The sequence below is a fragment of the Thunnus maccoyii genome, chromosome 10 (genome assembly GCF_910596095.1).
Source record: "Thunnus maccoyii chromosome 10, fThuMac1.1, whole genome shotgun sequence".
Taxonomy (NCBI): Eukaryota; Metazoa; Chordata; class Actinopteri; order Scombriformes; family Scombridae; genus Thunnus; species Thunnus maccoyii.
The window spans coordinates 7747522-7761728 of NC_056542.1; the positions used below are offsets into that span (position 1 = coordinate 7747522).

A 14207-nucleotide genomic window follows, 5' to 3' on the forward strand; every position below is an offset into this window, starting at 1 on the left:
CTGTATGCAAACTGCCCAGCACCAGCAGCAGATAGACTGAGTGGAGCATTTGGCTGTTAAAGAGTATTTCCTTCAGGTATATGATGGTTTTGCATTGGCACACAGCAGCTCACTTATATTTAAGTGCACACAAACCTCATGTCACACTAAAAGTTTCACAAAGACAAACAAAGACATTGGGTAGCGTGTTCAAAAACTCACTTGTTGAAAGATTGTCTCGTCTGGCTCCTCTCGCTGTCTCCTGGTGGGTGCTCCAATCTGTTAACAAGAAAGACAAAGTTAGTAGAGCAGACAAAAACCCAGAAAGCTCCAAAGAGTCAGTCAGCATCAAATATGTGCATTTGCTGTGTCATAAATAATACTCATGCTTTGTGATGCATATATGTATGACTTGTTTTTCCTAAGATGCTTTTTAGCAAAGGAGTTGTTGTAATGTTCGCAGGTAACACTGAGCATAATGCAGGAAGTTAAGTTCAGTACACTGGCTCTACATTGTATTGTTTCCTTTGAAAACTTTCCTAACAGGTGTTTCATTCAAATAGTTTTATTACTTAGTAAGAAAAGAACCAAGAGTTTTCTTTTGCTGTATTATGTTGTCAAGAAAGTTGCAGTTACATATTATATGGCCACACAGGTGCTTCCTGTAAATGAAGTGCCTTGTCTGTTTATCTTATAAAAATGGAAATTAGGTCTACAGTTAATTACACCCAGTTTTGTCGTTTGGTTTCTGGAACTCTTTTGCAGACACCTCCTAGTGAGAAAGGTCTCTGACATCTTTTGGCTTTATCACATTTTTAAGCTTGAATACACCTTAAAAGACTATTTAAAAGTGATTTGTATGATCAGGAAATTTCAAAATTATTCATGTGCAACACTTAACTCACAACTGATGTTGTAGAAGAGCTCTCAAAGTTTTTGAAAGTACCAAGTATGTCGAGCTAAATTTTCGAGAAAACATAACTTTGCACACAACATTTAGAACAGTTCTATTTGATGGAATGGTGCAGCCATAAAAACATGGGATTGTTGTATGAAATAGCAGGTCCTATTGCCCTGTGATAAGTTTTTATTAGCAGTGCTAGCAACGTGGCTCTTGGGATAGTAATACTAGTTGGTCTCTCAGTCAACAACTTTGGTCCAGACTGAAGTATCTCAACAACTATTGGATGGATTGCCATGAAATTTCGTACAAATACTTGATGATTCCCAATGACTTTGGTGATCCCCTCACTTTTCCTCTGGCGCTCTGAGGTTGACATTTTGTTTGGATTGCCATACAATTTTTTTATTTAAAGTTGAGTGAAATATACATCTTCTAGATGGATCGGCACAAAATTTAGAGCAGGCATTCATGTCCTCCACAAGATGGATTGTAATGACTTTGGTTTGGACTGAGTTGTCAAATCAACATTTTAATTTGTCCAATACTTTGGTTTATGACCAAATACCTGCAAAACTAAAAACATACCCATCAGCCTCCTCTGTGTGTGTTTAGTGCTAATTAGCGTATGTTAGCATGCTAACACGCTTCTAAACATCTACATGTTAGCCTTTTCATTGTGAGCATCATCTTGGTATAAAGAGATTTGTTCCTCCAATTTAGGCTGAGCTGAGTAACAGTCTTAAATACTCAGTTAACTCAATTTCCTCCTCTTCCCAAATTCCCACTGGCCTGAATAAGTCTAAGATTTCACTGCTTCAAACTACACAAACCCAACCAGACAGGCTACTGACAGCTGCTGTCTTGTTGTGCATCAATGCCCCTGGAACTGTTATCATACCAGCTACTTTCCTTTTTATTTACTGTTCTCATTTTTGAGTCTTTTTTAAAACCCTCCCTGGACACTGGATTTTCTTGCCAGACAAAAACTCCAAACACAATCGTTCTGATCAGAGGCGAAACTCTTTCCTACCTGTCAGTGAGGATGTCCAGCACTCTTCCTGTGGAGGTGAAGGATCGATAGGTAGAGAGGAAGATGGTGATGAAGGAAGAATCTCCCATGGAGAAGGAGTGGAGGAGGTGGAGCACAAGCTTCTCTTCTGTTCCTGCTTTCACACACTGTGAACGAGAAGCCGAGGACTGGAGGAAGGAAAAGAGAGCAAAAGACAAGAGAAAGGAAGTTCGTGTTATTCATGTTACCCTTCTACATATGTCTCAAGTGGTCTGTAAGATCAGTCAAACGAGTATGTCTTACCAACGGACTGCTGGGGGCGACATGATGTTGTTTGACCACCACTGTGTAGATCACCCCATCCTCTTCCTCCTCCACCACAGTGGACTATAGAGTAGAGAAAATGACGTTAAGACGCTGTTCAATGCATGACTGTTTAAAATCCATATGAACTTTGGATTTTTTAAAAGATAACTGAATTGACATTATGAGGAGTAATGAAGCATATGTTTAATAAAAACTTAAAATCTAACCTTACTTTTTTACTGAACTAACAAAAAAACTTCTAACATTAGACAGTCTCAGTAAAATAATGATTGAGATATCATCTGTTTCACTAGAGACACATAATATCCATGCATGTGTAAAAAAAGAGCATAAAATCAAGTTGCTTTGAACTAATTTCTCACATGCTACATGGAGCTCTAACGATCCAATTTTAGCCTCGGGGAAAGTCCCTGACACAGTTTCCCTATTTTATACCGGTGCTGGCTCAAAGGATCACAGCAACACAGTCGGCCTTACCAGATCCAGAGGACAGTACCAGGTAGTCTTCATCGGTGAGGGCTCTACCTGAGAGAGAGAACCATACAACATAGACAGAAATAAACACATTTGTCATATTAGAAAAAAAAAGCTTTATACCAAGTGAATCAGGAGTAAAGCAACACATCATATCATCATTACTGGATGAGATAGTGGTCGTCACTGTTCTTGGTCTGTGATGCCTTCAAATGACGACAAACTAGTCCCGACCCACCAGGCTGTATATACATTTCAACCAAAGAATGATCACCTTAGATAAACCATATGGTAATTGTTTATGATTATTTTCTCGATTAATTGTTATGTCTATAAAATGGCAGAAAATGCTGAAAAATGCCCTTTTTAAACAGTCCCAAACCCAAAAATGATCAGTTTACTATTATGGATAAAAAGCCATTCAATCATCATCATGTATGAGAAGCTGAAACCAGCAAATATTTGGCCTTTTTTAAATTAAAAAATGACTAAAATGATTATTCAATCATTAAAATAGTTGCTGATTAGTTTTCTGTAGATTGACTAATCATTGCAGCTCTATACTCTCTACTGTTCATTTTAAAGAGTTTTAAAGAGTTGAGATGGTGCAACACAACAGAAAAATTAGTTTGGATTGATTTTAGATTTATCCCTAAACTTTGTTTAATGTGCAACTAAAGCATAGTGTCCGCCAATCACACACATACAAACTCATAAACGCTATAGCCTTTTGAATGTTGTTCAACAACAGGCTTTCTTGCAGACTTAAAATCAAAATCCAGTAGTCCAGTCCAATACAATCAATGTACAGGTATTTGTCTTGGCAGCAGTCATATCAACAACTACATACTGACACACACGGTTCTTTGATAGCGGGATCCTACAGCATAAGTCATGTTACAGTCAGCAGATGACTCATGGCATTTTAATGGGGAGAAGAAGTGTGAAATATACAGCACTCCAGAGGTATTCAAATACTGTTGAAGCAGCCAGAAAAATAAGAGCCACATGACAAAACAGCTTTATTATGACATCCTTGAGGCAGGGTGTGTCGACAACAAGGCCCAATTTTTTTTTTTTTACAGCACAAATTTGAGGTATAATCATATTCATTCCTGTAGGGTTTGAGTTATAGATGGAAAATCAGCATTTTTTTCTTTTTCAGCTAAACTTAAGCTCAACAAAATGAAGACATGTTTTTAACAACATCATATAACATTAGTAATTTAGATTTAGTTGCTGTCTAGTGTTACCTCTCATACTAAAAGGAGCTGTTAATCATTTTTAGATTGACAGCAGGTTCCAATCTTGTGTTGTGAATTTCTGGTGGTGGGAGGGACTGCCCTCTTGTTTACAGCTATATCATAGATTGTGCATTTAACTAATATGCTGATCGATAGCACTTTACACTTCTCCTGACACTGATGCTTTCTGTGACTTTCCGTGATAAAAAATGTATGAGCAAAACACTGAGTGCAGTCATACTGCATGTCTGGGGAAATCTCCAGACCATTTTAAACGGTTCATACTCATCGTGAGTCAACACTTGAGCAACACCTTGGAAACACACTCACAACAAACACACCAAAAATCTTCCAAAACCATTTTGAATGTTAACCAGCTTCTCAAAAAGAAAAACTAATGACCATTCATTTTGCATGTGCTGACTTGTGAGCTTTCTCAAATGCAAATTCAAAGTCACAGTATGAGCTAAGAAAACATTCATGCGGGCAGCAGAGGCGAAACGTGGAGCAACCACTGCTGCCTTGTGGTCTGCTATTTCCCCAGCTCAACCTACAGTGTAATTAGGCATGTGTTAGCCTCTATTAGCCTACTTCAGATTACCTTTACTTGACTTGATCAAAGGTCAAGCAGGCCTCCAAGCAGGCGCTGCTTTCAAAAAGGATCCTACTGCTCTGAATAATAGTCTCTCTGTACCAAACCAGTTATTCTGCCTGCTATCTCTACTTGCTTTTACGCAAATCTGCCTGCGATTCTATCTTTCCCATGAAATAAACCAATGTACACACACAAGAAAAGAGAGAAGAAGAAAAAAAAAAAAAAACAGTCACACAAGTTACCTTTCCCTCGGCAAGTCCAGACAGGTAGCAATCCTTAAGCTTCCTGGAAATTTTCAGGATGAAGGTACTAATACCATTTTCATTTCCCCCATTTGCTCTCATCTGTCGTTCCCTTTGTTGTCTTTCTCTCTCTAATTGACTGCCTCTGTTGTCACTGTCAGTTGACCTAGATCTGTATGTTTAAGTCTTTACCGTTTGCCTCTCCGAGTCTTGTGTCTGTATCTCACAAAGACACACCTGAAGCAGGAGCTTAGTCCGGCCCCTGTGAGCCTGCATCACCCGGGAACACCCATTATGCACACACACACACACAAACACACACACACACACACACACACACAATTCAAACACACATTTAGGGATATGTTAGTGTTGATAGGACAACGCTCGTTTTTAGTGAGTCACCTTTTACACACACACTCTCACACACACATATGCATATGAATAATTCACATACAAACACACTGCTCACACAAATAAAGACCCTCATCAATAGACACACGTGCACTTGCCTGCACACAAACACACACAAACACACACACACACACACGTTGAGAGACAAAGCCCTGAAGCTATTTCCAGAACAATACCCCCTCTCTTTCAGTTTCTCCTCGCCACTCTCCTGCTCTTTTTGCCTTTGTAGATGACCTTCCCATGCAGATAAACCAGTTTGACTGAGTATCCTGTTTAATGCTACACCAAGCAAAACAACAATTAACTAAAAAAGCCACCATCTGACTATTGGCAGAAGTTTGCTGTGTGAGAGGTGAGAGGCCTCTAGTCTTGTAATCAACAGCCACTAAACCAGGAAGCATGCTGTGTTTATTTAAGGGGCTAATGACATCGCAGAGTGAAGCCATGCTAACTAGGTGGAGACTTTCACAGCTGTGTGTGTGTGTGTGTGTGGATGGCAGTCACCTCATTAGCATGTCAGGTAACACACAGCTGAGACTGCAAGGTTAATGATTAAAGCAATATTATTTGTTTTTGTCGTCTTGGAGACAGCTGAGCAATGTAACATTTATCATATCATATTATCCTGTTAAGTTGTTATGGCTAACGTGTTAGCAAACATTTACCAATTTATATATCCAGCAACCACAGAGTAACAGTGTGTTCAATGGAGTTTAGATTACGGTCCACAGAGTAATCCCTGTTTAATCCCTATTTACAGCATAATTTTTCTGTACCATCAGTGTACCAGTTAAGACAATCTGGGAACTTACAAAGAATTTATACTGTAGATATTTTTTTAAAGGGGATGTATCATGCACATTTCCAGGTCTATATTTATATTCTGGGGCTCTACTGGAAAATCTTGTATGACTTACAGTTCAAAAAACTCATCACTTATCTTATACTGGCCCTTTATGCAGCCCCTCAATTCAGCCTGTCTGAAACAGGCCGTTTTAGCTCCTGTCTCTTTAAGGCTCCCTTCCCAATGAACCCACTCTATTCTGATTGGTTAGCTCCCAGAGGCTGCTACTTGGCAGAGGCTACGTAAACAAACAGCAGCAGTAGGATTTCACTTCTTTTACTCGTTCTTTACTCGAAATGAAACTTCTCAAATACGTCCGTGCATGTTCGAGCCCAAATCCGTTACAAAATATGTGAACGGACAACGCGAACAACCTGTAGAACAACCTTAGCAACAAAGGTTAGGAAATTGACAGCATGTGGACATGCATGAACAATCTGATGTTATCACGAGGAGGTTGTGAGGTTGTGGGCTACAAAACCAAAACAATGAGAAATTCCAGATCAAGTTGATATTTTTCTGTAGTTTTGTCTCTATGAGCAACCCATTTTGCATTACACATTCACTCATTGACCATGTAAAAACTATTGATAGGTGCGGCTTTAATTGTAACCATAATACAATTTCCTCTGAAGTCAGGTCCTCCAGATGAATAGATGCTTACTGAAAAATTGTGCAAAATTTGGCCTAAAAGAGAAAGAGAAATAAAACAACTGTGTAAAATGTGTATGAAATAAAAATTATACAATATTTATTAAGAAAATGCAAAGATAAGTTACTCAAACTACTAGTTATGTCTGCTTATTAGCATTAGTCATCCTACAAAGCCAGATCATACACACAGTTAATTGTTTTTACTTAGACTTTAAATATCTGCAAGTCTGACATCATTAGGCCCCACTGGACTCAATTTGTTAAGGCTTTGTTTATTCTGAGTCTTAAAAATAGATATTGAAACTCTTAGAACTGGTTGATATGGATGAATGTTCTGAGTAACAATGCCAAGTTACAATTTTCTTAAACCAAAGTAGGTCAGTTACTCTCACATATTTTTAAATGTCACAAATAAGCCTCCTTGTATCAAATTTTAACACTAGATAAGACCAAAAAAATCTTTTAAGCAATAAAACTTTGAACTTTACTCTGAATTAGATAACATAGGTCATAATACAATAAGAGAACAGATAATAACAGAGCAAATAAAAATTGATTAAGAATGATTTTGACTCAGACTAACAGTGTGAACATAGAAAGTACGATAAAGTAGCAATTAGACGTGTCTTATGCGGTAGATGCATGGGCACGCAGTTAGCAGTATGATTAACAGCAGTATGGAGCAAACGAGTCTCACTGAGATAAAAATAATTGCGAACAAGACTTTAAATATAGCTTATTTATATGTAAGATAATATATTTCACGCCTTAGGCATAGTCTTACTGCTTCCTTATAAAAGAGTGAAAGTGTTTTAGAGCTCTCACTGATCACTTTTCTGGTTTTCTGGTGATCCTGTGGGCCTTAATCACCGGCACAAAGGAAACTTGCCTTTTGCTCTGTTCTTACTCCAGACAGAGCTGGTATATTGAGATACTTGAGATAAAAGTATATTCGGTGGGGTATCAATTGAGTTTGCCTTCTGAAACCTTTTTCTGAAACCTTCAGCTGTTTCTGTGGAGAAACTTTCCAAGGTGTAATAGATGTCTGTAATTTGGAGTTCAGCTGCCTGATAAGGATCATGATATAGGCCACAGTGGTGGGTGGCATGGGTTGCTTCTGGTTAATAAAAAATGACTCCGCAGCTGTTATTCGTGAATCTCATGTGATTTTTTAGAAGATTTATCAAAACTACTATTGATTTTTTCCCATATGATCCCTTGTTGTTGCCAGATTTGACACTTTGTTTATGTTCCTTGCGAGATGGGATCTTCTCTTAAGGCCAAACGTTCCCCCACCCCCAGCTGCATGCAGGAAGTACATAATAAGTGGAGACAAACACAGGAAGCAGGACGTGCTGTCGTGTTGTGAAGCTATTTTTCTTCCCTTCTCCTTCCATCACAAGTTCAGCCTGCGTCAACCTCTCCTTGCGAACAACTACGTCAACTATTGGAGGGCACCAGAAAAGCACCGGGCAGGAAGCCGACTCTCCATTTTCACCCCCTGGTCTCAAAAAACAACCAGTTCCAACCTTTTTCCTTAAATACCTTCATGTAGTTGTGCTTCCGCTGTGCCAAAAGGCACTGCCTTTGAACAAATACACCAGTCTTTCCACCAAACAGGGGGTCATAAATATATCCTCTGAAGCTTTATTTAAAGATAACCATTGTTTTTTTTGAGTGGTCCACAACCCAGACCCTTTCCTTCCTATCTTTCTCTCTGCTCCTCTTCTCACGCTTTCATCTATGTATCCCTTGGTGCCCGTTATCTGCTTTCTTTCAAGTAAAACTCTTTGGCATTCAGGTCAAAACTGTTCTGTTCCCCTTAAAGGAAAAAATCTCCCTTGGATACGATTACTTTGTTAGTAAGATACCATCAGTCTCTGATCTGTAAATTGTGGGGAATAGTTGACCTTTCGGTGTGGAAAAACTGTCTTAATCTTACTCCTCACATTTGATTGTCATGAGTGATTTCCACTATTACCTTGATAGATACTTCTGAAAATGTCCAACTTGTTCCTGCGGTAGGTTTACGGGTATGTACAATGGCTAGCTGGCCAGCCAAGCAATATGTAAAATGTGTGATTGTTGAACATCTCATTCCCAGACCTGGGCATGAATCTGCTGCTGTAATAGCCTCCGCTCTTCTGGGAAGGTTTTCAATGACATTTTGGAACCTGACTGCAGGGATTTGCTCCAATTCAGCTACAATAGCTTCAATGATGTCGGCCACTGACGTCGGATGATAAGGCCTGGCTCATGGTCAGTTCGTCTCAAAGGGATTGAATTGGGTTGAGTTCAGGGCTCTGTGCAGGCCAGTCAAGGTCTTACACATCAAACTACTAAAATCATTTCTTTATGGACCTGGTTTTGTGCATAGGGGCATTGTCATGTCAAAGTAGGAAAGTGCCTTTCCTAACATACAACACAATATTACTTATTACACAATAATACATTACTGCCTTCAAATAGAACACATGATGTTATATTTAGAGATGCAATGATTCACTTTCTGTTGATCGATTAATCAATTAATATTAATCAATCAACAGAAAATTAATCAACAACTATTTTGATAATCAAATAAACATTTTTGGTCATTTAAAGCAAAAATAACAAACAGTAGCTGGTTGCAGCTTCTCAAATGTCATGACATTTGAAGACGTCATCATGAGCTCCACAAAATTATGACAAGCATTTTTCACTATTTTGGTATTTTATAGACAAAACTAAGAAGGTAAACTTAGAAAATAATCAGGAGATTAATTGATAATGTAAATTCAGCTGCAGCTCTAGTTATATTTTTGTCATGGAAAGGTAAGCGCACAAGATTCTTGACTTTTTAATTAATGGAACACCAACAAGGAGACTGACAACAAAAATGGAAGTTGCCTGGTTACCTTTTTGAAAATGCTGAAAATGGTGAAAGTATCTACTACAACATCTACACCAAATGATAAGAATATCTTTTATTCTGAATGGATGACATCAAATCAAATCTTTTAGCTGAAGCTGCATTGGAAACCATCAGCTACATTTGGCCTGTTATCCTCTTTGAATAGAAAAAAAAAGAGCCAATGAAGAAAATAGATTCAGAAATGCAAAACACATGATCAGTATCTATTTATTAACCATGTTTAAGTGTCAGTCAGTGAAACCGAACATGAGAACACACTTTGTTTCCTTCACCGGAGCTTCATTTCTCACTCGAGGTTGTCACTTTGCAGATCCTGGCTCACACATCCAAGTTTCCCTCATTAAAGAATGATCAAGTGGCCATATTGGTTTCCACTTGACAGACTGTCCTTGGAAACCGGCTGTGATACTGGATACTGTTTATAGGGAGAGCAGGTGTACACTGCATCGACCGGCCAAACCGCTACATACATTATTTACCGCGAGGTCCGGCAACCGCCGTGTGACATGAGCACAGAGGAAGTCTGCTCATTTGGAAAGAGACTCAGTGCAACTTCTTTTTTTAGCCGTGAGTGAGTTTCTTCAGGCCTGGTGTAAAGTCAAACTAACAAGTCATGTGCCGGTCATGTGTGGTTGGGTCAAGATAAGTTGGTCAGTAGATCATCATGACTCAAGGAAAATGCTATGTTACCATTTGTGGCTATTATTGAAGTCTGAATTTTTCAGCAAACATGCAAGAGACAAAAAAAACAAAACGATTTCGCTGTAGCTGTAAACCTGGATGATACTTTGAAGTAAAAGGCCTCAAAACAACACTCCAGCTGTGTGTGAAGTTCATACAGAGAAGGTGATAAGGCTCAACACACCTCGCTATCACGCCACTAAACATTAACAGAGGTGAAAGATCGTGGGAAATTCACCTGTGCTACAGACCTTTTAACTTCCTCCTATTTAGTTCAACTAAAGTACAGATGTTACTCTGGAGTCAATGCATATCAGAGACAAACTGCATACAAGCAAAGCAGCAAAAAGAACTCATATGCAGAGAAGTGCAGAAGAATTGTCTTAAAAGTGAATTATTTAAAAGCCTATTGCATTAGAAGATGTAAAAAGTTTAAAAGTTCACCCTGGTGGAAAAGCATCAAACACATACTGTACGTACGCCGCATTTCTCTCTTTCTGTCTGGATCACACTGATCTTATTCCCTCAAGGTTTTCTGAAAACCAAGCCGACCGCATCTGCTGTTTATTCAAGAGAAGGGTAGTTGGACGGAGGACTGCTGTAAATGCTTTTAGCTGTGTTGGCTGGGGGGGGGGACCATGACAAATGAAAAGTTTGTAATCCTCTCTCAGCTCCGTCGGATCACTTTATTATGTGAACAGAAAAAAAACGAATAAAGTAGGCAGCAGTAGACTGTCAATACTCAAACAACATCACTCAGAACTTCACAGAACGACGCTGTGGGAAATAGTCTCGCTCTCAGACACACCGTAGTCGTGACTATAAGCACACACACACAAAATGATGGATGTGTTTCATTGATGCAAAAGTAAAACACACTCACCTGTGAAGTTTCAAGTTCACCGCTGCTGCTCCTCCTCCCTGATTGGTGGCTCGGGGTGCCGCTGTCAGGTGACAAGGGCCGGTAGCCAATGAGAGGCACATTGCTTGACTCCACCCCCGGCAGGTCACAACCACCTGTTCGCATGTTACGGGGGAGCATGATGCCAGCTGCTACGGACGGGAAGAACACAAGAACAGAGGTGTTTCATGGTCTCTTAAACAGCCGTTCAAGCAAACATCTTGAGAGTTTGCGGAGATTAAATAAGCGCTAACATACTCAGTAGTGCTCATGATAAAACAAAGTAACATTTGAAGCTTATTATTCTGCTATTCTCCTTATAAATCACTCTAGAGAAGCAGATTAGTAGAATTTGGCTGCTGAAGTCCTCGTTAACACTAAGAAAGTTGACCACATCTCTTTTAGCTTACTTAAATCTTCTTTTTTATATTGCTCCTGTTTATTTGCCTTTAATGCGTGTAGGGCTGCAACTAAGAATTATTTTCATTCTCGATTAAACTGTCGATTATTTTCTCGATTAATCGAATAGTCGTTTGATCTATAAAATGTCAGAAAATGGTTAAAAAACATGTCAGTCACTGTTTCCCAGCTCACAACCCAAAGATATTCAGTTAACTATCATAGAGGACTAAAGAAACCAGAAATTTTGTTTCTCAAAACAATTAATTGAATATCAAAACTGTTGCCGATTAAATTTCGGTTGATCAGCTAATTGATTAATTGTTGCTGCTCTACTTGTGCCTATTTTATATCTTGTGTTAATGTCTTTTTTCTGTGTTGTAAAGCATTTTGAATTGCCTTTTTGTTGATAGGTGCTATACAACTGTACAAAATTCTTAACTGTTACACATTGGTGAGTAAAGGATGGATAGATTAACTTTTTTTGGGATCACACAACAGTCTAATTAGTACAAAAACACATGCAAATCAATGTACAGCCACATTGTAACTAGGTAGGCTGTGAATGCTCTCAAACTGCTAAAGATCGTTGTTGGACAGGATATCAAGCAAAGTCTGACTTTGGCAATCATTGTGAAAACATTACAGCATACTTTGAGTACAAATTGGAGACATTTTAAACACAAGGAATATACAAGAATAAGTTAATGATGGCATTGAGGCCATTTTGCATTTAATTTGTTAAACACATTCATTGTGCCCTACAGCAGGTCAGGATTTGCATAGCTTTCATTTCCCTTTCCTGTCTTTGCTATTTGGATTGCCATGAAGATAGACATCTAGTAAACACTGCTTCAGGAAGAGAGGTGTAGGAGGGAGAGAGATGGAGAGCTTGATACTTGACTCACACACAGTGATGCTAGCTTGAAGCACTTTGATGAAACCACTGTTTCAGCACTCAGCTGTGTAGGTAGTGCATGACATCTTAATAAATATTGTGTGTGTAAATTGCAGTTTCTTTTGATTTTTGTGGGAAAAATGTGCAGGATGGCTGACAGGTGGCTGCTGTAACTGAAAATCCTCAACTTGAATCCCCTACACGGCCCACTACCACAGGTGAAAATGACCTTTGAGCAAGGTGCTGGACCCCCTTTCTGTTCTCACAGCTTTAGATACAAGCAAGAGCTAAAAAGCCTCAAGTGTGATATAAAAATGTGCCGGCACTCCCAACTTTCTATTGTGCTTTTGTCTTGGTCTCCTGCAGCTCTGTGGCATTTGTGCAACACTTAGTTACATAATCATCTATCATTCTTGCAGGTTTGTAATTTCACTCGTTATATTCTTGTTTACAAGGTCTAGTTTGCAATCTGCATGAGATGAGAACAGGCAGAGAAAACATGCATAAACAGTGCAGTTTATGCACTAACGGTTACGCTGAGCTGTGAATGGCTGCTATTCACTGGCTCTGACCAAAGCAAACAGCTCACATATGACTGAGGTGAACACACACACACATAGGGCTGTAACTAGGTTACAGTTAAGTCACACCACACAATGCTCCTTTTCTGCTCAATACATGCAGCCATAGGGTGGTGCTACAGTCTGTGCAGTCCTAATGATAGCTTCTGTGTCCATGTAGGATAGTGAGAATAAAGCCTGACAGTCTGAGGGCTGTAAAAGTTTGTGCACTGACACTCCTATTTAAATATACAAGAGTGACATATGATGACATTTGCTTCCTATTGTGAGTCACCCGATGACACAAAGGGCCTTGAAATTTTACCAAAAGACGTTAAAATGAAGCAGATAGAGGAACAGAAATGAAGGAAGCTGTAATTCAACTTACTGATAGCCGAGTGTCATTAGCAGGATGTAGGCTATCCAACTGTGGTCAGCTGGATTCTGGCAGCATTGGATGACCGCTGTTACTGCTGGATCGGTGGCCGGCTCAGCTGAGGGGAGTCGCACCCATCTGTACCGTCACCGATGACAACGACTAGGGAGTCTCCGTCCTCCGGCTCGCCCCCCTCCCCACCCTCTCTCTCTCTCCTCTATCTGTGTCCCCACACTGCCCGTCTGTCCAGCCTTCAGCAGCTGATAGCGCACTTTGGTTTGGCTGCAAACTCGCTCCCTCTCCTCCACCTCCTCCCTCTCCTCTCTCTTTCTCTCTGACGTCGCAGTTCCTGTATGTTGTGCACTCAGCGCTTTGGCAACCGCTGCGTCTCTCTGGTTAGTACACAGTGTGAGGATACTGTACACCAGACCGTCTACGATACACCGCTCCACAGGGGAAATGTGACTTTATGGACTGAAGGGGGTCTAGACACTCTCACTGCGCACGAACGCATTTACGCATAAGCGGCTCGCGCGCACGCACGCACGCAAACACACGCGCTTCTCTGTTGCCAGTGATAGTCCCTAAACCTATAACCTATAACCTTTTCACCTCGTTTTACCTAATCCTAACCGTAGCCATAATCCTCAATCCAAAAGCTCTTTAAACAACATCAAATCTATAATCTTATTTGAATAAACTGTTGAAAAAACAAAGATATCCTATCCTATTATATTTACATATTCTTAACCTGAACTAAAAAAAACTAAACTACAGATCCTAAACCTATTT

At 39.6% G+C, this 14207-nt stretch overlaps 1 protein-coding gene across 2 annotated transcripts in view; it reads right to left on the reverse strand.

The window, feature by feature from the left end:
* The window catches only part of rgl2 (ral guanine nucleotide dissociation stimulator-like 2), a 31412-nt gene extending 17539 nt beyond the window's left edge, over window positions 1–13873 (reverse strand). Inside the window, exons 1-6 of one of the 2 annotated variants that reach the window (XM_042423269.1) lie at window positions 13428–13873; window positions 11165–11331; window positions 2697–2744; window positions 2196–2279; window positions 1914–2080; window positions 202–258 (exon numbers count right to left, since the gene is read on the reverse strand). In XM_042423269.1, the coding sequence (XP_042279203.1) occupies window positions 202–258; window positions 1914–2080; window positions 2196–2279; window positions 2697–2744; window positions 11165–11323 (515 nt within the window). In that variant the 5' untranslated portion in view covers window positions 11324–11331; window positions 13428–13873. Of the gene's footprint in view, window positions 1–201; window positions 259–1913; window positions 2081–2195; window positions 2280–2696; window positions 2745–11164; window positions 11335–13427 lie in introns of both variants that reach the window. The other variant, XM_042423268.1, reaches the window with a different exon arrangement.
* Window positions 13874–14207: the final 334 nt, after the last annotated feature.